Source organism: Cydia strobilella, chromosome 1, assembly GCF_947568885.1.
Source record: "Cydia strobilella chromosome 1, ilCydStro3.1, whole genome shotgun sequence".
NCBI lineage: Eukaryota > Metazoa > Arthropoda > Insecta > Lepidoptera > Tortricidae > Cydia > Cydia strobilella.
This window is the reverse complement of record NC_086041.1, coordinates 25,375,688-25,403,045: the sequence shown is the minus strand read 5'-3', so window position 1 is coordinate 25,403,045 and position 27,358 is coordinate 25,375,688. Positions and strand designations below refer to the sequence as shown.

Genomic DNA, 27,358 nt, shown 5'->3' with positions numbered 1-27,358 from the left:
TAGGGAGAACGGCTTACCGCAATACCGACACTCCTCTTCCTCGACGGTCCACCTTCGGCGCATCACAAGCGGGCTTAACCAGCCCACTCGGAGCGTCCTCCTCGGGCCAGCCCGCGCCTCAAACAGGCCGGCCCTGGTTGCCTCTTCGCTTCACCGTGGGTGACCAAGCCACGGTTACTAAGCCCCTCCACCACGACAAGGTGAGCAACCCGCGGGGGGACAATCCTCTTAACTGAGCTAACTAACATTCAACGAGATGGAACTGATATTAAATTAGATGCATTTCTATATAATACCTAAGCTACGCCACAAATATAGGTATTATCTTTTAATATTTTTTACTTTTTTTTATTATCATGGTGCTACTTTACCGCACTAGTGCGATAATTGGCATATTAAGTGACTATGTCGAAAATTTAAAGTGCCATATGTACTGTAAAACTTTGTACGATACATGTGCGAATAGGTAATTCGCAACTCGTGTCGATTTAAAACACTCCCTTAGGTCGTGTTTTAATTAATCGCCACTCGTTGCGAATTTCCTACTTTTCGCACTTGTATCGTAATGTACTATTATATATATGTAGTCGTCCATGTCGTGTCCGACAACGGCGACCTTTACAAACTCCTCTGATGAGCACGTATATGGCTCGCAAAACCGAACTTTGTTTTAAATATCCGGTCGCACTGTGTACAATAAAGCTTCCCTTGTTCATTATAAGTATATGCGTAGGACGGCTTACAGTACATATGGTGCTACTTTCTCGCACTAGTGCGTAAAGAGCACTTTTCGTGCATATGTCGAAAGTTTAAAGGGCCATATGTACTGTAAAACGTTGTACGATACACGTGCGAATAGGTAAGTCGCAACTCGTGTCGATTTAAAACACTCCCTGCGGTCGTGTTTTAATTTATCGCCACTCCTTTCGAATTTTCTCTTTCCCGCACTTGTATCGTAAATAACTATACTATTAGGCATCGCTCTACGCCACATTGCCTATTGTCTACGCCAGTCTTAGGCGGGCTACGAACGGAGATTACGTTCAATTCGCATTTTCCGGCTCACAAAAGTAGGTTGCTCCACTCGCCCGCAGTCCGCACTGGACGTAATGGAGATTCGTTAGTTCATTGGCGTTATTGAATAATTCCCGCGAGCCACAGTCGCCGAGTGCCAGGCACGGGACATCGCCGTACACTATGATCGTTGGTAAATGTTGACAGAATTAATTGTCGATATTTGTCTTAAGATTGGATATTAACTACATGACATTTGTTACAGATAACCCGTCATATTTTGCGCTTCCCAACGCCGATGTTCTGAACAGCGCAGAATCAAATCAAACGACTGCGGAGCCATGCTCTCGCTCGGCACCGGGCCGCGTTTGGGCAGATGCCAGATCTCTGGGCTCTCCGCGACGAAGGGAGCCAGAGAGCCCCCGAAGAAGGGAATTCCGAGCACTATTGCGTTCTTTGTCGGCCAAGGAGCCGGAGCAGGCCGAGGCATTTCTGCGAGGGCAACCTAGACCGGGGGATGTCGCGCCGGGCGACATGAGGCACAGTTCCACAGCACCACGGATAAAGTAATTTGTCAAATCATTACAAGCATTTTCATAGGTTAATTTGTCTGTTAAAGACAGCCATTACATGTATATTACATTTGTCGCAGAAAAGGAAAAATCAGCACAACCGTGGTTACACCTGATGGCCCTCAGGAGCGTGAAGAGGTGTTTTACACAATCCCGCTACAGGGCCGCAGAAGGCACTCCGTGGGGGGTTACTTAGCGGCGGGCGCGTCGGGCGCCGGAGAAGTTACCTCAGTACCTAGCGATGTTCCTAAAATGCCGCCGCCGCGGTTCGGACCAAAAGAAGAAGAAATCAAACGTAGAAGACCCAAGAATTTTCCCTTTAAAGGTAAGATTTTTTGCAAACATTTACCTGTAGGTAATCTCTTGATCAAAATTATGGATATCTTATCTTAGCTTGACTGTTAAATATAGTTTGTGGTAGAAAATGGATATCTGCATAAAAAAAATACAAAGACAACGTTAAATATTTGTTCCGGTATATCAAAAAATAATGTTATCTCGTCTTCAAATTTATTTATATACATACATACATATTTGGGTGGTAGGATGCTCGTACTTAGACACAAAACGAACAATAAAGGAAACTTACGCAGTAAAATCTATTATTAAGTAATAGCACAGATAAGTGTGTATATGATTAAGATGATGATAGATGGCCATAAACATGTCAGTGGAGACGTCGGACAGATACCAAAGTACGTTGCACCCGCTGCGCTGCGCCCTTCTGCGGCCCCAATCGATACGCGCGCCGCCGCCCGGCGGCGATGCACCGTGGTACACCCAAAACGGGCGGCGCTTTGAAGCCTCTATCAACTTGACCTTTAACCATTTGGCTATCTCAAACAATAGAGAACTACAATATTATTACGTGTTGTGCAATTATAATACAGTTATTCTGTGATAATACAATCGATACCTTATGTATCTTACACGCACCTAATAAAATAAATATTTACGTAACTGTAGTACATTGCATCGTTAAGATTGCAAGCCATCTGCCATAATTTAATATACATTTATATTCGTCACTCGTCCCTTGTGTCGCTACTTAAGCTTATCAGTTTCGAGAAACCGTAATGTCTGCTTAAACGTAGGAAACGCGGCTCGCATATTTATTTATCTACGGGGTTGTATTTGGCAATCGATAACGTTAGGGGAATATACATATTTAGAGTCGAGTCGAGCCCGGAGTGTTTGATTAGGTTGTCGGGCAGCCGGGGTGTGCGATTCGATTATCGTCGCGTCGCGGTTTAGTATGCGAAGTGCGTGCGCTCGCGCCGCTTGACGCCAGTCGGGGCCTGCGCGCGCGGCATTATATCGCGAACCGCTCTCGGTCACTTCGCAGCACTCGCGCGCTCGATTTCACTGCAGTTCGGTGCAATGACAGTTTGTTTGGTGCAGCTTTGAATTTGTGGTGACAATGGAAGCCGAAAGTGAGTTTTTTTTTAATATTTTTAGTTTTTGCTAAACAAACCCTTACAGTTTTCTTATACAATGGTAGGCGTGAAGCAAAAGTACCTATTAAATACGATTAAACATAATTGCAGTATATAAACAATAGATACGGTAAAATACGGTTGCAATACAAGCAATTTATATTCTATATGGTTGAAAACTTTTGATGTACCTAGGTTTTTTTATACGACTATGGCAAACAAGCGTACGGTCTTACCTTGGTGGGAAGCGGTTACCATAGCCTCCTTAAAGTAGAGTAATAATATTATTTTTAATACAGTTGCTCAAAAAGTGCTACTTTTCGTGGCTGTTTAGCGTGCGGAATGTTGGTTTTCGCGAACTAGTGCTTTTTACTTTTCCAATTTCTTTAAATTTTTACTTGTTCCAATTCATGACTACTTATTGATGAGTGTTAATATTAGTTTCCTTTAAACGTCGTAATCAACATAAAAACCTACTGTTAATGTAAGAATACGAAAAATATGCATATTTCATATTTTATTACTTACCTCTTCATCATTATAAGTATTATAACACGTTTATTTTTTAATGTTGAAAAACCGTTCTTAATAAGTTGTCTGAATGGAACGGAACGCCTGTCAAAGAAGAGGCGTATTTTCTTACTGCAAGAATGTTTTAAGTTTCCAAAGGCAACATTCGATATTGTTTTAATAAATATACGATACACAAATAATCGTAAATAACGATATTTAGGTAATAATAGTACAATGTTTTAATATTTACAATTGTTTCTGTCTTATAGAACATGCATTTGAAAAAAAAACTCATTGAAGTGGGTTCAATAATAATAACAAAATCTATTCTAGTCGAATAAAAGCTAAAAAACACCTCTTCATAATGTCAATGTCAATGATGTCAGTGTCACAGAATTAATAATATAAAAATTTCGAATTCCATTCCTTACTTGTTGCTTCTCTTATTTTTTCGCAACTGTATTAAAAAACGTCGTTCGATACACGTGCGGATATGTCATTCTTCACTCGTCCCGAGTCTTGCCACTCGCCTACGGCTCGTGGCAAGATATCTCGGTACTCGTGAAGTAATGACATACTTTCCGCACTAGCATCGAAATGTACTATTGTTACCAGTAATTAATGTATTCTAAGACGCACTGTATGTAAGCTTTTGTTTCGCTTTATTTATTTTATTTATTTATTTAATCTTTATTGCACAAAAGAAAATACAATCGTACAAAAGGCGGACTTAATGCTATGAGGCATTTTCCACCAGTCAACCTTCGGGCAAAGCAGAGAATTTGTAGGCTATGACTTAAATATTTTGTAAAATGCGTGTACGTCGTCTAAGTTAATTGTATTCTATCTGCCTTTGTCAACCCTCCTAAGTAGTCGGCCTAGAGAGCCCATCACGTCGAAAAAGTGTGTAAATTTTGTAGTTCGAAGGTGTACAGGACCGACCCAAAATCATTGTCAAAGAGACAACGTATGTCTTCACCAAATTATCTTAACTTATGTTCACTCTCTACCCTCACAACTTTTGACTCTACGACTTCGCCATAAAGGTGACTATTGCCTGTTGTGGGAACAAATTTATATTAGTTACACGGTACACATTATCTTTGCAGGGTTGTAGCATGGCTGAATAAACATAGGTTAATTTACATGCATCGAAGCTCCTCCCGTAATGTACGCGCGTTGTGAATTTCAATGTTCTCAGGAACAAGAATTAAAGGTACATGCAGAATCGCTACCACCGAGCCAGTATTTAAATATCCCATGTACGAGTATGTCGTGTTACAAGATTTACTTACATATATCTTAAATACTTCATTTCCTTTAAAGTGCAACTTTACTTTTCTTTCCAAACAAAAACTCTTTAGATAGGGTCATCTAACATAAGTATACGTAAGTACTTGGTAGTGGTAATACGTTACCCCTTCTTGTGAAGATTTTTACGCCGATCAATTTTACTCGTCTGAGCATTCAGAAAAATATTTACAATTTAGATGAGATCATTAAATAAATTTCTCTCAGAGGGGAAGCGAAAAAGTTTTTGAAGATATATTTATTCAAATGCAATTCGAACTCTACTTTTAAAATGAAGCAACTTTGACAAACGACTCAAGTCATTAATTTAACAAATCAAGACTTGGAAATCTCGATATTTTCACTATTACTTGAACATCCTTGTCTAGGCTCTTAGGTACTCGAGTCTAATGTCCTATCGTTCTATTGTTATTCGACGACGAGTGACGACATTATCGCTTTAGATAGAATATTAAATTATTACTACCGATTGTGATCCTGGCGCCGCGGGGTGGCACTTATCGCTTTTGACCGCATTCAAGGCTGATTTGTACACATAAGTGTATTTATTGACTGCCTATTTACTAATAGGAATGGTATGGTATGTACCTAAGAGTGACTCTAGATGTTATGTAGACAAATGTTTCACGCGTAAGTTAGATGTTTATGTTCTTTTTACCAGGAAGAGGTATCGTCATGAATGTATACATTTAACCTTTTGGACGCCAAAGACCGATTAATCCGTCACAGACCACAGAGCAATATAGACCTACGTGCATGTGCATAAAGTTCAATTTCAGTTTTGACACTTCGGTGACGTGGCGTTCAAGTGACAGCTATTGTGTTTAACACGGCGTCGAAGAGGTTAATAAACGATATTATAATAATAGGCAGTTATATTTTTCTTAATGTTGTAAAGGGGTATTTAAAGTATTTTAACACTAGGTTTCGATTCTATGCCTACAATTTTATTGTAGTAAAGCACTAAAATGTTTAAACATCAAGCTCTGTTAACTAATTTACCTACTTGTACTAGACCCATGTGTTGTTTATTAATAGGTAAGTAGGTAGGTCCCCACTTGGACATGGCCGTCTTAATTACTTGGAACACTTCGCTAATTAACTCGGTTGTCAGCATTAAAAATAGCGCAGGATCCAATGTAAACATACGCGTGCTTTCAATAAGCTTCGAGGTTGCTTCTTCAGTAGCTGCTTGCAATCTTACCACTTACCGGTTATTTGCGTAGTGGTTTTCTAGTATTGGGTAGTTAAGTAGAGAATTAATTAAGTTTTTTTTATCAGTCGCCCACAGGCAAACCTTCACCCATACCGTAGTTTAGTGACTCATCATAATACACCTATAATAAAATAACTTCTCACCAGCCGCCTGAGTCAATCGGTAGAGTGGACACTTGGACAGGATAAGGTAACTAAATTGTATCCCGCCAAAACATTTCACGTAGCGTTGTAAAGATTAGGTAACTGGATTAGCGCGTGAAGTTTTTACTCCGGAAAATTAATCAGATCTCGTAGTAGAGCCTTTAACTCTTATAAGGTGCTAACAGATTAGTTACCAATATTTTTGCAGTAGATATTATCGGCTCCTGGAGTAGGTATATTTAAGTATGAAACTACATATAGGTTTTATCATGTTTTTGTGGAGAATATTGGAAAACAAATTTGCTACGTAAAAACACCCTGTTAATGAGATAACTAATTGAGACCTCATTGAACAGATTCGAGAACCTCTTTTACCTAGCACTTAGGCCAAGCGCGCACTAAGATTTCAATGTTTGCGACACGATTTTATAATCACGCTGTGCATACATACTTTTTTGTCGTATATTCCAGCAAAACACATACGTTGCATTTCTGCGACATAATTATCGCACAACAAAAAATCGTAGTGCGCGCTTGGCCTTAACTGGCCACTTCACGTTGATCATGGAATAAAGAAAGCGCGCGCCGCGCCCTGACAGGAAGCGCCCTGAGCCTGGATTAGTATGGCGCTATGTCGCCCCCACGCACACTACTACAAACACAAACAAAAGGCTATCTTTTTTTTTATACCACGTCGGTGGCAATCAAGCATACGGCCCGCCTGATGGCAAGCAGTTACCGTAGCCTATGGAGGCCTGCAACACCGGAGGTATTACACGCGCGTTGCCGACCCTTTAAAAACCTGTACACTCCTTTTTTGAAGAACTCCATACTGTAGCCCCTCGGGAAAACCTCGGCAGGGAGCTCATTCCACAGCCGAAGCGTACGCGGGAGGAAATTCCTCTTAAACCGCACAGTACGCGACCATTTATAGGTGCTAGGTCGTGAGGATGAACACCCTGCCGATGGCGAGCGGTGCGGTGATAGAAAGCGGCCGTGGGCATCATGTCAAACAATTCTTCAGAGCACAGCCCATTGTACAGTCGCCATCAGATATATCGGAGCGGCCGAGGTGCTCAAAAATATCTGAACACGCGCCTATCGCCTTGACAATAGAGGCGTGTTCAGATATTTGTGACCACCTTGGCCGCTCCGATATATCTGATGGCGACTGTACAAGCGGTAGAACACACACAAGGAGGAGAAGTCTCTCCTTAGACTTAAAGGTTCAATACCGCTTGTGAGTTTGGGATCGTCGACGATTCATACAGCGCGCCTTTGGACTGAGTCGAAGGGTCCAAGCTGGCATCCAGGTGCTCCTGCCCAAAGGTGACAGCAGTACTCCATATGGGGTCTGACTTGCGATTTATATAGCAGCAGTCTTTGCCCCCTATCTAAAGGGATGATTGGCCATGGTTTGTTAGCATATCACTACATAGTATAAAACAAAGTCGCTTCGTGTTGTCTGTCGGTCCATATGTATGCTTAGATCTTTAAAACTACGCAACGGATTTTGATGCGGATTTTTTTAATATATAGAGTGATTGAAGATAATTGAAGATCATTGTTAGAGGCATTATCATTGTACTGTTCTACTAACCAATTGTTTCTCAATGCAGATAAATGTAATGTGATAACATATTCTAGAAAAATGTCTCCTATTCAACACAACTACAGGCTTTGTGGTAATCTTCTTAACCGTGTTAACCAAATACGTGACTTAGGTATTATTCTCGATGACCGATTAACCTTCACATCACATACTGATAGTATAATAAAACGAGCATTTAGAAGTCTAGGTTTCATAAATAGAATTACAAAACCATTCAAAAAGATTATCACCCTTAAAATCCTTTACTTCGCTTTCGTTAGATCTATTCTAGACTTCGGATGTGTAATCTGGAGCCCGTATTACAAACACCATATCGATCGTATCGAAAAAGTGCAAAGGAAATTTATCAAAATATTAAATTATCGACACAATCGTCCCAATGACCATTACGACCATTCTTTGACACACTACAAACTGACAAGTCTTGTAAACCGCCGCAAGCTATTCGATATATCCTTCCTCTATAAAATTGTCAATAACGAAATTGATTGCCCCTTATTACTCTCGAAATTAAATTTTATCACCAAAGCCAGACTCCCCGCTCGCCCCAACCGTAACCTTCATATGTTTGTACCACCCATCCGTCGAAAGAACTACACTAGAAACAGTTTTATTCCCCGCAGTATGTACCTTTACAACAGAGAATTCAATAATATAGACCTTTTTAATACCACACTTAGAGGGTTGAAAAACAAAATTAACAACAAATTAAATTTACGATTAGTTAAATTATAAGTGTTACGATTAATTAAAATTATAAGTGAGTAATAATCAATGTATAATGTACCAGTAACACGCTTAGACATTAAGTAGGTAGCTAAAATTTACGAAGGTAAACGTCCTGGTGCTTGGCACGCTAATGCCCTATAAATGACACCCTGCTGCTACTTTACTGTAAATTAATTGATTTACTTAAATTTAAAGGTGACATGTTCTGGGATAGCAGTCAGACTGGACGTCTTCCTTCATTCAATTTCATCTTCTTCTTATAGGTAAGTTAATTCAGGTCCGTTGCAACAAATTTATAACTATAATCTATTACGGTTTCGGCACTGTATTGTCAATATTATATGTAATACTTTTCAATGTCACTTTTCTGTAATGACTGTTTGTGCCAAAATAAAGAGAAAAAAAAAAAAAAAAAAATAATCAAGATGAATGTTTATATGTATAATACATCAGCATTGTACCCGTGCGAAGCCGGGGCGGGTCGCTAGTTATATAAGATGTACCTTTACAAGCAGTATCACTTGACCGCTTCATGGAACTGTTGCTATTTTAAGAGCCAGAGCCAGAGAAAACTGTGAAAAATGGTATATGCATTACATTTTTATTACTTTCGCCAATTAGAGAACTTGCCTCTAAAAATGATATCTTAAGTCTCTTACATTTAAGAACGTGACCCAAATTATTCGTGAAATCATAATGAATCATTATTCCGTACACTGCAGCGCCAGATCGTGCGATTTAGCACGCTCGCCTGCAGAAACCAGGGAAAGAAGGGACGTTTATTTTGATGTCGTGAATCATCACATTCATCACGCGGATGCGCACTCAATACTTGCTGTTTGTTATCACACGTTTCTTTACCCCTAACGAGGCAGCTTGCAGATTAATTTATGTTCGGCCAATATGAACAACAGTCGCTATTACCTTATGAAAACTTCCTGGGAATATCCTTGAATAATCGCTTTTACGTCCGACATAAGGTTCTCTCTTATCTTCGCGGTCTTCGTAGCTTCGGACCCCTGGGTACAGCTACAGCCCGATAGACTTCTGATCTACTAGTTGGTTAGTTAAGAGGCTCCCCTACACGATGGGCCATCATACTAATTACTAGCCCACTACGATGGGCGAGCGTGTAGAGAAGGTAGTGGTGACGGATGGCTTATGGCGCGGCGGGATGGCGATGGGATGGCCACGGTGTTCGTTTTTCGTCCGCACATCAAAGGTAGTGGGCCAGCGATATGGTAGGTACGTATTACGCATCCATCGCACCTCTCAACCATCGCATGGCCGTCTCGCTGGTCCAGTACTGGGCCATCGTGTAGAGGAACCATTAGGTAAACACGGTCGTGCCCCCGGTTCTGAGGGCCTACCACCAACATCGAAAAGTCGAAAATCGTTACCTGCCTCTCTATCGCTCTTGCATATTCGAGCGACAGAGAAGCAGATGACGATTATCGTGTTTTCGTTGCTCTCGGTAGGCCCTCTGGTTTCACATTATAAACGGAACCTAAACTACATCTGTCTTAAAGCGTAAATTCAGTAATTAACTACCATAATAAATAATTAATGAACAAAGAATTTCCTAACAAATGCAAAGTTTTAACAACAATTACTGTAACGAGGATAACATAAAGTTTTACTGGGGTTCTATGAGCTGCTTCCTCCCCGTTCCTAGAACCTCATCAACTTAAATAGGTCACATCCTATTGCTTACTAAATACGTACATTGTTTTAAGCGTAGGTACCTATATTATTAAACCTAATGCGTATTTACTGTTTTAGTATGTGACTGGTATTAAGACGAATATCGACTCCATAAAGAGTACAAATGAAAATTATCTGTGTACCTAAATATGTGTGATTCAAAACAAGTCTCGTAAATTTTTAATTGTAGTAAGACCTAAGTATATATATCTTAGCTCTTCAAGTGGCAGGAACCGCCTCGCGGACAATTAACATCATTTAATTTTGGAATTTGATTAATTAAAATAAAATAAAAGACGTACAATATGCCACTTGAAAGGATAGATAGTATTTTTTCGTACCTAATTAATTTTTGTACCCGCGATACGTTAGTTTCTATGAAACAATAATAATGAAAATTTAGTTACCATTTAGAGAAGCAAAACCGTCAATAAAAGTGAAAATAAACCTACATGGCTAGGCATGGCATGGTATTTCAAACACTTGTGAAAACATGAGATCAAAAAGCTACCTGCCACATGAAAACAGTTATTAGGAAACTGCAATATTTCACTTCACACATCAAACGTAGCGGCCACTGAGATGGAAGTTTAAGCCACAACAGATTTTATGCCCGAAATGGTACAGTCCTTTCCCTGTACCTTTGCTCTACTCTACTTTGAAGAGCTTTGCGCAATATCCTCCTTGCCGAGTGCGGGTAAAAATAATCTGAAGTGCACCTCATGTAGCACGGTGCAATGAGGTTTTAGTTCAGAACATTAAGAACAGTCCATACGCTTGGATTGTATGAAATATTAGACTTTTATTGTTTCTGGAAATTCAACTACACTTTCCTTATATTTTGTTCAGTATTTTTCATAGCTCTTAAGTGTTGGATGTTGGGTAGGACGGGGACAATTGAAACACGTTATGATTGAAATAAGTTAAATTTCTTGAAAATGACAATACATGTGCATGTGACGCAATACTCAGGCTATGCGGTCAGTCATTCTTAAATTCTGGCCCAATAGCGCTTGAGCGCGCGAGCTACACAGTAAGTCTTATTGAGGAGCCGTTCAAAATTTACGCGGTATAAAGTGAAGGATCTGTTGTGCTCGCAATCGCATACTTTTTCGTTTGATTTTTTTTACTTATATTTTTTGACTCGTCCTTCCTCCTTGCGTCGTATTTACGATCTTTCTCCATCTGCTTCTGTCTTTGGCGGTGTGGAGAGCCATGTGAACTGTGGAGTCAACAGCGGTGCGGATCTGGTCAGACCAACGTATTGGACTGCATCCCCTTCCATGCCTTTTCCCTTCCACTTTGCCGGTCACAAAAAGCTTTTCGAGGTTGCCACCGTCTTTGTCGTCTTCACCGAGGTTGCCATTTTTTGACTACTTGAATTCTTTTGGTGTTTTGGATGGGAATTATGCCAATTATGGAATATTTTAACTGCCATTAATCAGCGATGGAGTGTTGTTTGTAAAGAATATTGGTCCTTGAAGTAAAACATGTGACGTAGGGACGGATTTTCACGAGTCTTACAAATAGTTGTTTGTAATTTAGACTCCTTTTTTCAAAATAATACATGCTTTGTGAAAAAGGGAGTGACAGTGATTTTATTATGCTCATGGTTGAAACTTGAAACTTTGTTATAATTGAAACTTTGACTTTTGTATGAAACACAATTATGTATTTCTACTAAAATTCGTTATCGTCATATCATGTTGTTGCATTAAAACACGTTTGATTAAGCTATGTGTACAAGGTAATCACAACAAATAAGTCTAGATGTCAACCAATTTTCTTTGATCAAGATCTTCAGACGCAGATAAATTGTGAAATGTTTGTAATTTCTTTGCGAACTTTAGTTGATCCCATTGAACACCGTATTTAAAAAGATTAAGAAAGATTTAAAAATATCAAACTTAATACTCGATGTCAAGGGGGTTCTGAATGAACTTTAAAAAGATTAGAAATAACAAATTATCTTTCATTTTGCCGAATATATTAAGGAGTTTCAAACGTCCCCACACAGTGTTTCAATTAACACACGTTTGGGGTCAATTAAACCACTTTACAACATTCTCTTTAATTCCCTATCATTACGTAACCATGGGCGATAAACTTTTTAAACACATTTTATTAAAAAATTAAAAAATAACCTTTAATAATACAGGCACATACCCTTCTAACTGTAAAAATAAAATAGTTACAGGCGGTTAAACATAGTGTTTCAAACGACCCCGCCCTACCCTATTTATTTGAGCACCTACATTTATATGTCTTTCAAATAATGTACAAACTTAACATTTAAATATTGGCGAGCTAAAGTTCCCTTATTTATTTATTTTAATTAGGGAACAAATCAAATTATTTTATAAAATATTATGATTTATGTTATTAAGTAGTCACACTACTATATATAAATTATAAACTGAAATATCTATCATACGGGTCTCTATTGTTTCCCATAAAGTTTTAAGTCATAATGTATTAACAAGTTTGAGAACAAATACAATTATTTTATTAAATATTTTGATACGTGTTTTTTTTTTAAGTAGTCACACTACTATATATAAATTAAAAACTGTAATAGATGTCATATATTAAAGAAAAAGTGACGAAGCCCTCCAGTGGTGAAGGCCGGATTGGAACCGGCGTCTTTAGCTATCGCGGCTAACGCCATGAACCCCTAGGTCACCCCGCCACGGCGGTGCCCGTCCGAATTTCTCGACTATATGCCATCTTAGTAAGACTAGGCGTCTTTGACCAGCTCTAAGGGCAAACAGTGCGCGCTTGCACCTCCTAAACGAACTCCTTACGGATTTACGTTGTAGCGAGAGAGACTGGTGCTGCCATCTATGAACAAGTTTGAGAACAAATACAATTATTTTATTAAATATTTTGATTTGTGTTTTTTTTTTAAAGTAGTCAGTAGTCACACAAAATGTGCACAAACAAGTCATAATGTATTGTTTGTGCACATTTTAGTCATAATTTGGTATTTCTCAGAAACGTGTAACTTTTCAGGATTGCCATAAAGCAAACCTATATCTACCTATATAGGATAACCTTAGGAAAATCCTGAAAAGTTAACGGTTTCAGAATTATGACTAATGATAGTCTGACAATCATTACATTATGACTTTCAATAATACACTAAAGAAAAAGCGTAGTGGTCAGGACGTTAGCCGCGTAAGCTGAAGATGCGGGTTCGATTCCCGCCACGACCACCGGTGGACTTGGTCACTTTTTCTTTAGTGTATGATATCTATTACAGTTTATTAATTATTTGAGTTAATAAGTAGGTACGTATTTTAATGAAAACATTTTAAATGTACCGGACAAAGCTCTAAAGAGCTTTTGGGATGTGCGTTAGCGACAAATCGATAATTATGATAATGGGTGCATTGACATTGTTTGACGTCATAAAGAGATTGTAAAATCCTATTATGAAAATAAACGATATGATATGATATGATATGATTCACGAGTTTCACGACTCTCCCCGCATTCCAACAGATGCGAAGTGATTTCGCCACGTGTTTCAAGTTATCCAGGCTTGTTCGCATGTCGGGCATCGCGCGTTAGTTATTCCGGGCGACGCTGATAGACGTTTGTCTATTTAGGAAACGGATATTACATTTAGTCTCGTCTGCATTTGGCGGCAGAGGTGGGCAAGTATAAATCCGAATGGGTTTCCGGCGCGCGCGGTGCATAGCATATTTTGTAAGCAGTCGATGCGTATGCGCGGAGCTTGGATGCAATAAAAATGTAACAACCAACGTATGTTTTCATTCATGAGGGATATGGGAGTGTGTTTTTAGGACAGGCCTTCTAAGTAGTAAGTCGTTGCAGGTGCTTTTTACACCAATAAAGCTTGTTACGGATAAGTAACGGATCTTTTGAACCTACCTTGTTTTGTCGCGACAACAATGTTATTTTTTATCGTTCTTTTATGTCTACTGTGAACCAAGCGCATTCAATCTTGCACGCGGAGATAGGGGAAATGTATTGATGCCATTATGCTAATGAATCGATGCATCTGTTCAATTAATTCATTTCAAGTGGGTCATTGAGTTGCTGTAAGAACCGTTGATTAAGCTATATGTATAAGGTAATCACAACAAAGAAGTCTACAATTTTTTTTGTATTCCTTTTTTTTATCAAGATCTTCAGACGCAGCTAAATTGTGAAATGTTTGTAATTTCTTTGCGAATTTTAGTTGATCTCATTGTCCTCATTGAGTACCGTGATAGCTATTTAAAAAAGATTGGAAATAACAAATGATCTTTCATAAACTGAAACAGATATCATACACTAAAGAAAAAGTGACCAAGTCCACCGCGTAAGCTGAAGACGCGGGTTCGATTCCCGCCTCGGCCACCGGTGGACTTGGTCACTTTTTTTTTAGTGTATGATATCTATTTCAGTTTATAATTTATATTTAGTAGTGCTACTACTTAAAACACACAAATCAAAATATTTCATAAAAATTATTTGATTTGTTCCCCAGTTGGAAATGATCTTTCATTTCGCCGAATATATTGAGGGGTTAAAACGTCCACACATAGTGTTTCAATTAACACACCTATGGGGTCAATTGAACCACTCTTCCACGTTCTCTTTAATTCCCTTTCATTACTTAATCATGGGCGATAGGCCTTACAAACACATTTTATTTAAAAACTAAATAAATAACCTTTAATAATAAAGGCACATACCCTTCTCACTGTAAAAATAAAATAGTTACAGGCGGTTAAACATAGTGTTTCAAACGACCCCGCCCTACACTATTTATTAAAGCACCTACATTTATATGTCTTACAAATAATTAACATTTAAATATTGGCGAGCTAAAGTTCCCTTATTTCCTTCCTTATTTTATTTCTTTCTTTCTTTCTAATAATTATATTATGTAAGTATATCGATTGTGTTTTCCAAGTTCATATCCCTACTTTAATATTATGAATGCGAAAGTAACTGTCTGTCTGTTACCTATCACCGCTGAATCAATTTAGATGAAATAGTTTCAGGTCCGGAGAAGGACACAGGGTACAATACAAATTACAAGACAATACTCTTTTCCCCTCACTAGCTCGGAAAGCCGTCTATTATCCTTTAAAACAACCGGGGAAAAACGCATTTTATCCACTAGTGGGGAAAGTAATTTGACCTTGGATGGAGCGTGTTTAAGTAGCTTGACAGATAACAAAACGTAAAACGCTCATAATAATGGTTCGTTCGATATTAATTATCATTAAATAAATGGTTTGAGAATGTAATAAAAAATACCAAATTTAGCTTTATTCAATAATTTTAAGTCATAAACCTTAAAATTCCATAAGAAACGTTAGATTTTTTATAATGATGTTAAATATAATTCTGAACGCACAAGTTGAGTCGATGCAATTTCAAAACGCATCGTTGACATTTCATACGTCAGAACAGAAATGTCAACATTGTCAACAAAATTTTTACTGTATCAGAATTTCTAGTGTTTTCTGTTATAATATCGTAAAAAAATTAGTGATTCCAGTGATGAAGATGATCTAACGCCTGTGGATGTTGCACTTTCCTCGCTATAGTGAGGGGAAAAGTTTTGTGTTACACACGGGTGCAAATGTATTTTACTTCTCGTGTGTTGAAACACTCGCTACGCTCAGGATTCTATTTTAGAACCACTCGCTTCGCTCGTGGTTCAACTATAGAATCCTTTCGCTTGCTCATGTTTCAATTCCACACTCGCGGGTAAAATACAACTTTGCACCCTTGTATAACAAATAACTATTATTGCACACCTCACATTTACAATAAATGTACAGTAACATAAACAAAGACAATTGGATAGAGGTAACAACAGGCGGTCTTATCGCTTAAGATCGATCTCGCGAGCGAGCAAGCCGTTATCAAACGAAATGTTTAAATGGAGTTATAATTTCGGTGACTTGAACTTGGCGCTGTGACCCGGCGATATGGAGTGAACGGCTCCGTTCATATCCATTATCCCCATACAACACTTCCTTTCGAACTTATTTTATTCCAATTTGACGAAGACGTTATTGAGTTACGACAGTTCAATCGTCAGATTGTTGCGGGAAATATGATATTCAACATGGACCCTATAAAGTGCACATTTACATATGTGGCAACAGGATATATCACAGCCTGTTTTATTGAATAAATACACGGTGGCCAGCTTGGAGGTATACAACTTTTTTTTGCCGCCATTTTGTTTTGAAAATTACTTTGTGTAGATACGAAAAATTTGTTATGGAGCGTTTTACGATGGAACAACGTGTTTTAATTATTAAAACGTTTTACTCAACCCAATCATGCATTGCGGAAACTAAGAAAATAGCGGAAAATTGGAGAAACGGTGACATTGATTGGCCCCCAAGATCGCCTGATTTAACAGCTCCTGAATTTTTTTCTGTGGGGCTATCTAAAGGGACGTATCTATGCTAACAGGCCAATGAACCTTCAGCAATTAACCTTTTCGACGCCGTCAAAAACAAAAGCTGTCATTCAGACGCCACTTCACCGAAGTGTCAAAACTGAAATTGAACTTTATGCATATGCATGTAGGTCTATGTTGCTCTGTGGTCTATGACCGATTAATCGATCTTTGGCGTTGAACCTACGGTGCGTATATATCGGTCATTGGCGTCCAAAAGGTTAAAACAAAATATTCGAGACACAGTCACTGAGATAACGCAGGAAATGTGTGAAAATGTGATGAAAACGCGATGAAAAAGATTCACATTTGCAATGCTGCTAGAGGTGGACATTTGTCAGACATTATTTTCCATGTTTAATGCCGGCTCTAAATACTATATTTAACAAGGAATACTTAATATTTTTTATATTTCATAGAATAAAATTACAAAACTAAAGTGTAGGTATACCTGTTATTTGGCCACCCTGTATATAGTTATATATACCTACCTATTCGTACGAGTAGGTAAACATGAATATATATGAGGTTCATCACGGATAAGATTTTGTCGATAATTTCAAAAATTATTCGTGACATGATTGAATTTCTTTATGCCATGGAAAAAGAAAGCAGAAATGCCGTGTTTTGCTTGAAAAATTTTAATTTTAAAAATGTTGCAGAGATGGAAGACATCGCGATCCTGTGGAGTTCGGGCTCGCCTGAGAGCGCCCTCTGGTCAGACTACCTCGTAGCAAGCTTTGACAAGATCATGTCACAGAGGGCCCGCCATCACTACAGGTGGGTACTTCCTATTTAACTAGGTATAGCAAGATTTATAATACAACCCGCCCGGGGGCTACTTCTAAACCCTCCCGCCTCCCCTCCCTGTGAAACTAACACCACAAATAATATTTCGTTGCTAATAATAGGTACACGCCAAATCATTCGCCTTCAAATGTTGTAAATGAGCCAAAAGACTCCCTAACAAACTTTATGTCAATGTCATTTGATGTTTCTTTATCCTTGTTTTCATTGTAGGGTTCGGGTTGTCTCGTTAAACAAGTTATCTTGAAAAGCTTCCACTAAAGTTCGCAAAAGCTCTACACTCTTTTTCCCGGCACTCAGCTTAAAGCACCTAAGCGATAGATAATAAATATACTTTGGAACTTTATCGTCAAGGAGAAGTATTTAAATATAAAAACCTATTTATTCATATCGTTGACTCTATACCTATCAAATCGTTATTACGTCAAAACGTTTAGGTATAGGCAAAGATAGATATAACTCCGTAATAGATGGATACAGTCTAAGGAAAAAACGTGCCTCGAAAATCACGAAAATTTGATTCTCGATCAGAGGGCGCCACTAGTTTTGGCCTACACTCGTATAGAGGGCGTTGACGGTTTCGTTTGTTATTTATAATTTTAACGCATATCAGTGAAAGAACATGGGTCAAAATCATAAAAATAATTAATGCTAATAAAAAAAATCATTTATCCATATTTAAATACATTTTATCGTATTTTTATAAATATTTATTTTTAGTTTTAAAGTGTGTCGACAGGTGGCAGTGAATTTACTGGGGTTACAAAATTTACTATGACAGTACCGCTCTAGTATAAGTTACTCTATGGTATAGGTTATAGATTCAGTTAGCATTAAAAAAGATACTAGAAGATTTAGCGTAAAATTTTGACTAACAATTTTTTGTTTACATTTTAGAGTGACGCCTATAACTGTGGAGGAGCTAATGGCCAGCGACTCCCAAGAGAATATAGAGAAGCTTTCCAAATCTCAGCTTCAAATAGTGATCCTGTGTCCGAACCTCGCCACCAAGATGTCGGACCTAAAGGTTGAGAGCAACATGGAGGCGCTGTTCAAAGTCGACAAGGTGCTGGTAATGCTGCTGGGCGTCGAAAAGAATCAAGTTATTGCGAACAACTGTGAAGGTAAAAACTGACAATCGGAATTCCAATCGTTTAGTTAGCGCCACTTGCGTTAACCCAGTGTCAAATTGTACTGGTAACCATAGTAACTCCAGGTTTAACCGGTTAACCCCGGGTTAGTGAATGGTGCAAGTGGCCCTTGGTAGTCAACTGTTACAAACAAACTATAGGTAGGCTTGCAATCGCACAACGGGGGATGCCTACCCTATGGTTCCTCGATAGTAAAATAGTATGACAAAGAAGAACCTCGCTATACAGACAATTACATGAAATGATTATAATCTAAATGTTTACAAAACCATTCAAATGATTGATTATTGCGCAGACTACCCCACGATAGACCAGTGGCAGATGATGTCGGTGCGCGAGAAGGACACGTCCTTCGTGGACACGTTCCTCACGGCCGCTGTGGGCATCCTGCGCACCAAGGACTGCAAGGACACCGCCACCGACCGCACCAGCTTCTCTATCGTGCCGAAGAAAGTCAAAATTGTAAGAAATTTGTTTTGTTACACGCTATTGGAGGGTATTGAAGTATGATAGAACACTAATCAAAAAGGAATACGTGCTAAGAATACAGCAGTTCTCGGAGCACTCGGTCATACCAACATTACCAACTAAATATCTACTCGTAGATATACGGGCTATTCGGCGATGTGAGGATAGTGTTGTGGATTTAGGCTTTGAGGCGTAAACTACAAGGCTTGAGTCGCGACTGCTGAGCCTCGAACCTTAAAGCCTCGGAACCTTAACGACTCGAACTAAGAGTTCGTGTTGCTGCTTACGAGCAAAGAAACCTCGAGTCTTTTGGCCTCAAGCTTTAAAGCCTCCTAAGCTTTGAAGGTTTAAGTCTGTAAGGTTTTTAGCAGTAAAGGTTTGGAGCAAAAAGTAAAAGCTTTTAACAAATAAGATCAACCTATGCTATAGGGTAGGGTGAAATTTAATACGTTTTTGTGAAATAGGGAAAAACAGTAATTATGACTTATCGCGTCAACTAGGAACCCTTATAGTTTCGCCATGTCTGTCCGTTCGTCTGTCTGTCAGTCCGCGGGTTGGCTCACTGACTAGTACTAGAAAGTTGAAACTTGGTATGAATAGGTATGTACTGTGAAATGTGAACACGAACACGCTGACAAAGAGTGCTCGAGCAAAAACAAAAAAAATCTTCGGTACCTCTATCACATGAATGGGGGTGAATTATTTTGTTCCAACCCTATTGTGTGGGGTGTTGACGTTGTGGATAGGTATTTTAATACTTTTTTTTTAATACTTTTATTTTTATTTCTTATGACTCACTCATATAGGACGGAACGGAACGGGAATATTTTAAAATATAGTATCATAGAAAATGTATCTGGATGTACATACGCAACGGAATCACGGTTCTAAATGGTCCAACCTGTATACGTTGCAGGCAGTAAATGCGTTAACTGATGTTAAGTTACTCTTCCGATATAGATAGGTATATTATAATATTCGTAAATTCTCTACACAAAAATAATTTCTGCAAAGAGAGCTCAACGTATGAGCTCTAAGCTTGACACAAGCTTTTAAGGTTCGGGGTCTTAAAGACTTCATTTTGACAAGTCATAAAAAGTTTGAGTCGTTAAGGTTCTAAACCGGTTTGTGAGTAAACCTTTAACGCTCTAGCTTTCAAAGCTTGAGCCTTAAAGGTTCGCGAGTCGTTAAGGTTCAAAAGTCTTAAAGACTAGTCTTTTAACAACACTATGTGAGGAATGATGCCTTTGAGAACTCGATCAAAACTGCATCAAATAATTGGCGTTTACGAAATACGTAATGTCGAAAATTTTATATAGGTAATTCTTCCACAAACATATACCTACATTTTCAAAGAACGCTACAATAACTCATTTTCTTTATTTAGGGACATAGTCGGGTCATAGCACTACTCAACGATCCAATCAGAGAAGAGGACAGTATCAAGATAATCGTGGACAAGAAAGGGGAAGCCATCCACATACCGACATTTAAGAAGCGGAATCCTTATACGCTGCAATTTGATATTCCAGGTAGGTACCAATATTTAAAAGATACCAGAATAACGTTGTGTTGATACCGCAATTGCTAACAATTGACACTTAAAACTAATAACTGATATAATAATCTCGTTGTTTGCTTATAGAATCGTGTCTGGATGTATCTATGCTGGTATGGGTTAGAGTCAGCAAAAACGGCCAGCCGTTGGGAAGGAGGCAAATCAAATGCGAAAGTCGACTTAGGGAGTTGGACCAGCTATTGAGGGCTTCGGATCACCCTTTGGAATTTATGTGCCAGGTAACACATTATCTAAATTAAATATCAGTTTACCTACCTAAATATTTCAGTACATATATGCCATTTCTAATCCAAATTTATCTTTTTATTTCAGACCTTAGGTTTCAAAACAACGAGTAAAGATCAACTCGACAGTTGGATGCTCAGCGCATTCCAGAAGAACATTCCTCCACACTTCAACTTGCTAGTTTCTAATGAGCAGTTTAATCCAAAAGCTGATGTATCAAGTAAGTACCTGTCTACTTTATAATAAAGAATTTTAACGTATTCGAAATAAGTATTCGATAACGTATCGAAGTAGATCGATCGACGTGAAACTTACTGGGCGCTTTTATACTTTACCTTGAAATCCCACGCGGTCGCTCTTAAATTACCGTGGTCATTGATGTCCAGAATATGCTGTTTACCGACCATTCGTTAAAATCAATAAAACGGTTGCACCCGGTTAGTTTTATCTGCCAGATGATTACCGGTGTCGTGAATAGAACTCGAGAGATGAGAGAAGAGATGTTCCAAAAATGAGTCCCTCTCTACAAAACACGCATTTGTCGTCAGGCGGCGAAGAATACCCCACCCTACTGCACTGGGCGGCATGCTTTGGGCTGGAGCGGCTGTGCTGGCAGCTGCTGGAGTGCCCGGGCGGCGGCGCGGCCGTGGCGCTGCGCAACGTGCGTCAGCGCACGCCCGCCGACCTGGCGCGCGACCACCACCACACTAGGCTCGCCGACGTGCTGGCTGACCATATGGTAACACCCACTTTCCTCAACACTTTTATTTAAATGTTTGCCGTTGCTCCTTGTCGTGATTATATCACAAAAAGGCACCCTTTTTTATAATTTTTCGTCCTATTTTTAACCACCAACTACGATAGTATATATTTTATATAACACATCTATAGTTAATATTCAACCAAATAACTAAACTAATTGATCATGATTACTTGTTTATAACAATTTATTTAAAATCTGTAATGGCCTAATGGTAATCCATTTGTTTTAGAAAATAAACGAATTCTCCAATATGTACTACTATCTGAAAAATATGACTGAAAGCGACAAAGACGAAGACCAAAAGGAAATCAAACAGGATGAAGAGTTACGAATTGTAGAAACGTGCGACACTGTCGACTCCCCCACGAGCCCCGAAGCGAAAGCTGTGGAAGAGCCGGCCACCGACCCCTTCAGCGAGGCATGCACTCAAACCCTGGAGGACAATTTAGACAAACTTAACGAAAGCAAAAAGAAACGACCCGTCCTGAAAATACCAAAGATGAAAGAGCAACTTTACCAAAACGACATTCCTTTCCACGATGACACCGCCGGCAGGATCCAGCAGGCGATAGAGCACGACTACCTCGTTCAACCGTCTAACATCAAAGTGGAGAGCCCTAAATTCAGACCTAACAACTTGTATGCCAACAGCTCCCGGCTCATGCCTCAGCAGTCCGACGTTTTTCTTTACTCACCCACCGAAGAATCCAAAAACTTTAATATAGAAACTCCCACCAGTGACATAAGCCAAATAAACTTGAATGCCAAAGATAGGTGTAGCGCTAAATCAGGAAAAGAAATGTTCCCGTTAAATGGACAAGACGAGTTAGCGGAAATTATAAACGATTTCAAGAACAATGTATTCTCTATTTCTGAAGTCGAAAAACTGGTTATGGAATGGAAGAACCGGAATGAGACGCAGCAATCCTTAAAAGAGAAACAGGAGCAGCTCAACAAAATGCGTGAGGAGTACGACAAGATTCAACAAAGAATTAAGGACAATTTGAAAAGGCCAACCCCGTTCGAGAGGGTAAAGAAAATTTTCTCCAAAGGCAAAAAACGTAAGTTGCTAAATAAACATGCTCACCCTTTTAAATCTTTATTTTTGTCTTCTCATTCTAATTAACTATAACATATTTTTTACAGATCACGACCAAAATGGATCCGTTGAAAAAAGGAAAGGAAATACGCGCCCCAACAGCAGCTTAAGCGACAGTAAGTTGGTTATTCACGAAATATTTTTTCTGAATGTCTCCTCGAGTTCCTTACTAAATATTGTCTCATGTTTTTGTGAAGGTTCATCATCATCTGGGCGCCTGAGCACCGTGAGCGGAGGTAGTGTGGCGGAGACCAACAGTGTTCATTCAGAACATGACGATAAGGCGAGATCTATTGTAAGTTAATTTGTATTTCATAATAATCAATTAATCACATACAATTACCTAGGTGCTCTGGTGAGTCCCTACCTACTTACCACGAGTTACATAAGATGTTCATACACAAATTCAGTTCTTTACATGTCTGGCTAGAATTTCAGCATTCAAATATTTATCACAAGAATAAATTACAAATATTAAATAAGCAGTACCTTCAGAAAAATGTACATTATCCACGGATTAACCGTTGCAGCGGTTTAACCGTTAAAACAGTGTTTTAGCTACGCACAGCTCAATAAAAAAAACATAGGTATGTTTAAAAATACCTATAATGAAGCATACAACTTTTTAGGCTCCGGGTCAATTATGTAGCTGTTAAATACCTACTTAAATAATTAGATTTATTCTCGCGTTTCATTTGATGACTCGTATTATCAATTACATAAAGACCAAAACAGATAACATTCACGGTAATTCCTTAATTGTCAAGAGTTCGCCTTTAATATTGATTGTATAATAAAGAACTTACCCATTTAACTTGGGACTTGTCCAGATTTCGGCCAGTACTCTTACGATGCACTCGGGGAACGAGCACGACAGCCGCCTCGACGACTACCTGATCCCGCCGCCGCCGCGCCCGCTCAACGGCTGCCCGCAGTTCACCACCTTCGGCCACCCTAAACACGATCAGAACAGGTACGTTATTTGGATACTTTAAAGTTTGGCTCAAATACCGTAAGGACGCATGAATGAGTCAAAACATAATTTCAAGTAAAAATTAAATCTCAGATTAGATTAGAAAATAAGACTTAGGTATGGCATAATGCTCTTGTTAAGTGCATTAGTCCATTAGTTAGATAATGATTAGTGACGTATCTCTTGATTCGTTGTGCAAATAAACATTAATTTCCAATTAAGTGAGTTCGGCCTCGGCAGACTCGCAGAAATTAGCTTGCATTGTGCTACAGAAGGCTTGCTTTAGCCTTGACTCATACGAGATATTTATTTTACGACTCGTCCGGAGTGTAACTCGCGACACTAATCCATAAATAAATAAATACATATTATAAATGCGAAAGTATGTCTGTCTGTTCTGTTACCATTTCACGCTTAAACCGCATGAACCAATTTAGATGAAATTTGGTATGGAAATTGTTTGAGGCCCGGGTAAGAACATAACTTAGTTTCTATCAATGATCGTCATCATTCCACTGTGATAAATTCGCAGGCAGAAGCTAGTTAATAATAAATACATCAATTAAAGTATTGTCGATACTGAAGTAACATCTTACCTTTCAGAGGCCACATGGCAACAATAGTAGAGCGCGAAACCTCAGCATCCCGGGAGCGCCTGGAATGCGACTCAGAAACCAGCAGCACGCACCTCCGCATGTCCTTCTCGCGAGACCGCCCCGCCCCTACCGGCCGCTGTGACGACCGCGACGGCGCGCACATGTACATGAACATATCCGCGACGCACACGTAGTATGGCGGATGACACGAGGCTGTGGTGTAGTTCACAATTTGGAGGGTACCCCGCCCCATAGCCGCCCAAAACAGATCAACCCATTGAATCAATTTTGGCCCTAACACGTAACACGCGATGCTGCGCGGGTACGCGGATTACTTTGTACCAACTGACGCTCCGCTTTAGGAATACCAAATTGTTTTTTATAGTTTCCATAGCACCTCATGAAGGCGTTCTGTACAGCAAGATGGTTGACTCACACGTCCACCTTGTAAAGACGATTAAGCTCTCATACAATCGTTTTTGGTCGCCGTTACGTAACGCGTCGAAACCGTTATTTTTTTTAAACTAACTACTAAATATACATATTGCATGATCAAAAATATTTTCCTAGCTCATATAAATAAGCTATTGTGGTTACATTCCAAGTGTTTCGACAGCCAACCAGAATGCATATTTTGTTTGCCTTCTAAAATAAGTGTAGATACAGTTGAAATGCATTACAATCAGAACGCCTAGACTTCATAATTATGATCGCATCTACATTAAACTCAAAAGGAATACAGTTGGGGCGCCTACATTATTCGATATCTAATGACTTGCCTATTTTGTGTCAATCGAGTAGAAAATATAAGTTTTCTAAATTTTAGGAACAAATCAAATTATTTAAAAATAATTTGATTTGTGTTTTTTTAAGTAGTCACACTACTATATATAAATTATAAACTGTAATAAATGTCACTTTTTCTTTATTATATGACATCTATTACAGTTTATAAATATAAGTTTTGTTAGAGTATGTATGTTTGACTCCCAGCCACTCTAAGATCACGTAGAAAGGTACTTGTACTGTAAAAACTACAGACTCGAATGAGAATTAACTGTTTCTGAACCAATGTGCTCTAATAAATAGACTGTTCACTTTGTTGTTGTTGGGGAAATATGACACTTTCAACGAATTTTGAAGACTGAAAAGTTAACGTTATTTTATGTAAATATTGTGTAAATAAAATATACCTACCGTTTGGATTAGATTTATAGTTTTCTATTTATTATCTAAAGTAATGCATTCGTGTTTAATATTATTATATGTAGTACAAAATATATTCTTTAGTTTAAAGTTCGTACAACATTCGTACAAATTACATATGCAGCATCAATAGAATTAAGAATTACGACGGATAGTGACAATATTCTCGTAAAACATGTTCTTTCTATACCAACCATAATCTATTGTTGCTACAAATGCTTAGCAAATGGGAATCTCAATAAAAACGAAGGTTTTTTATACGTAATTTTGTATTAATGTGACCCAAATCGCATTTATTTTTACTTATATAATCTTTGAAATATAAAATGAAAATAAGATAAATGGTATTTTTTATTTCACCAACCCCATATCGTCGGGTGACAAGCAAAAGTCACTAAGTCCAACCGCAAGCTCATAGCCATAGTGAACCCTATTATTATCCGAATAAGGTTCATTTTTGTTTAATTATTTTTCAGTAATTAGTGAGTTTTGCTTGTCACCTGACGATATAAGACCAACATTCGGATTTCGGATATAAGTTTTAAGTACATAATTCATTAATAATCGGCATATAAACTTTAAGAATACGCCATAATTTCCTACTTAACTCACGTTTAATAATTAAGACAAAAAATTAGAACTACAATGTGTTTAATAAATTATTAAAATTGAATATAAAATACAATACTCTCGTTGCAATTTCATTGGTTTAATTAAGTAATTACGTTAAATAAATGCATTTAATAAATAATTATATATTAAAAAAAAAACACTTTAAAAAAGTTGCTTCACCATTAGCATAATATCATATACAATATCACATTGAATTATTTTGAATGCCCATCCTTGTTAAATATTCAGATAATAAGTTAAACCCAATTGATCATTTCGTAAATGAACAACGTTCGTCGACATAAATACAAAAAAAAAACACTAAAAACATCTGAATATCTGTGTGGTTCGGCTTGACTTAAAACATTAGGCCACCAAACGGAGATCAAACATTGCTAATCGAGGGAAAAAATCGTGTAAAAGCAAATTTTGACATATTTGTAGGGAAAGCTGTATTAAACAAGATTCTAAAAGTACCAGAGGGTGGGGGTTGAGCTAACGGGTAGGGGGGTTGGGGGGGTTTAGGGTCCCTTTTTATAGTTTCCCGTAAATAACTCTTAAACGGGGGCCGTAGCAAAAAATGGTCTATTACATATGTAATCTACATAATTTTTTCTACAAAAAAGATTCTTAGAATTAATATTTCAAAATATGTATATTAAAGTGAAAAAGTTACTTTTTGTATTAAGGTCGTTTTTTTTAGTTTTTCGTAAATAACTCGTTAACGGTAGCCCATAGCAAAAAAGAATCTGGTACGTAAATAATCTATATACAATTTCCTATTAAATAGATATAAAAGGTGTCGCAAAAATACCACATCAAACTAAAACTGGAGGAATAGGACACCCTAAGAAAATCCAAACTGGCATCGTCAGTAATAAAAAAAAGCAAAATTAATAAAAACCTAAATCAGTTATAGTAATTCGAAAGCCGTGCAACTTTTACTGAGGTCATGTTAAGCTGGTTGGATTGGATCCTCTTAGGGTGTCCTGCCTCTATTGTCAGTTTGAGGTGGTATTTTTGGGACAACCTGTATATCTATTTTGTAGGAGATTTTATACAGATTATATACGTACAGGATTATTTTTGCTGTGGGTACCGTTTACGAGTTATTTACGAAAAACTAAAAAAAAAAAACAAAAGTAACTTTCCCACAATATATTTTGAAATATTGATCCTAGCGAAAAAGT

General features: G+C 38.2%; 1 protein-coding gene across 3 annotated transcripts in view; it reads left to right on the top strand.

The window, feature by feature from the left end:
• The window catches only part of LOC134742330 (phosphoinositide 3-kinase adapter protein 1), a 61,815-nt gene extending 35,917 nt beyond the window's left edge, over positions 1-25,898 (top strand). For 2 of the 3 annotated variants that reach the window (XM_063675384.1, XM_063675380.1), the window contains exons 2-15: positions 1,280-1,580; positions 1,667-1,911; positions 17,352-17,469; positions 18,394-18,620; positions 18,943-19,109; positions 20,503-20,647; positions 20,761-20,912; positions 21,007-21,139; positions 21,468-21,658; positions 21,912-22,743; positions 22,829-22,897; positions 22,979-23,076; positions 23,612-23,754; positions 24,358-25,898. In XM_063675384.1, coding sequence (XP_063531454.1) covers positions 1,280-1,580; positions 1,667-1,911; positions 17,352-17,469; positions 18,394-18,620; positions 18,943-19,109; positions 20,503-20,647; positions 20,761-20,912; positions 21,007-21,139; positions 21,468-21,658; positions 21,912-22,743; positions 22,829-22,897; positions 22,979-23,076; positions 23,612-23,754; positions 24,358-24,544 — 3,008 coding nt within the window. In that variant the 3' untranslated portion in view covers positions 24,545-25,898. Of the gene's footprint in view, positions 1-1,279; positions 1,581-1,666; positions 1,912-2,762; positions 3,020-17,351; positions 17,470-18,393; positions 18,621-18,942; positions 19,110-20,502; positions 20,648-20,760; positions 20,913-21,006; positions 21,140-21,467; positions 21,659-21,911; positions 22,744-22,828; positions 22,898-22,978; positions 23,077-23,611; positions 23,755-24,357 lie in introns of those variants that run through there. The other variant, XM_063675391.1, reaches the window with a different exon arrangement.
• Positions 25,899-27,358: the final 1,460 nt, after the last annotated feature.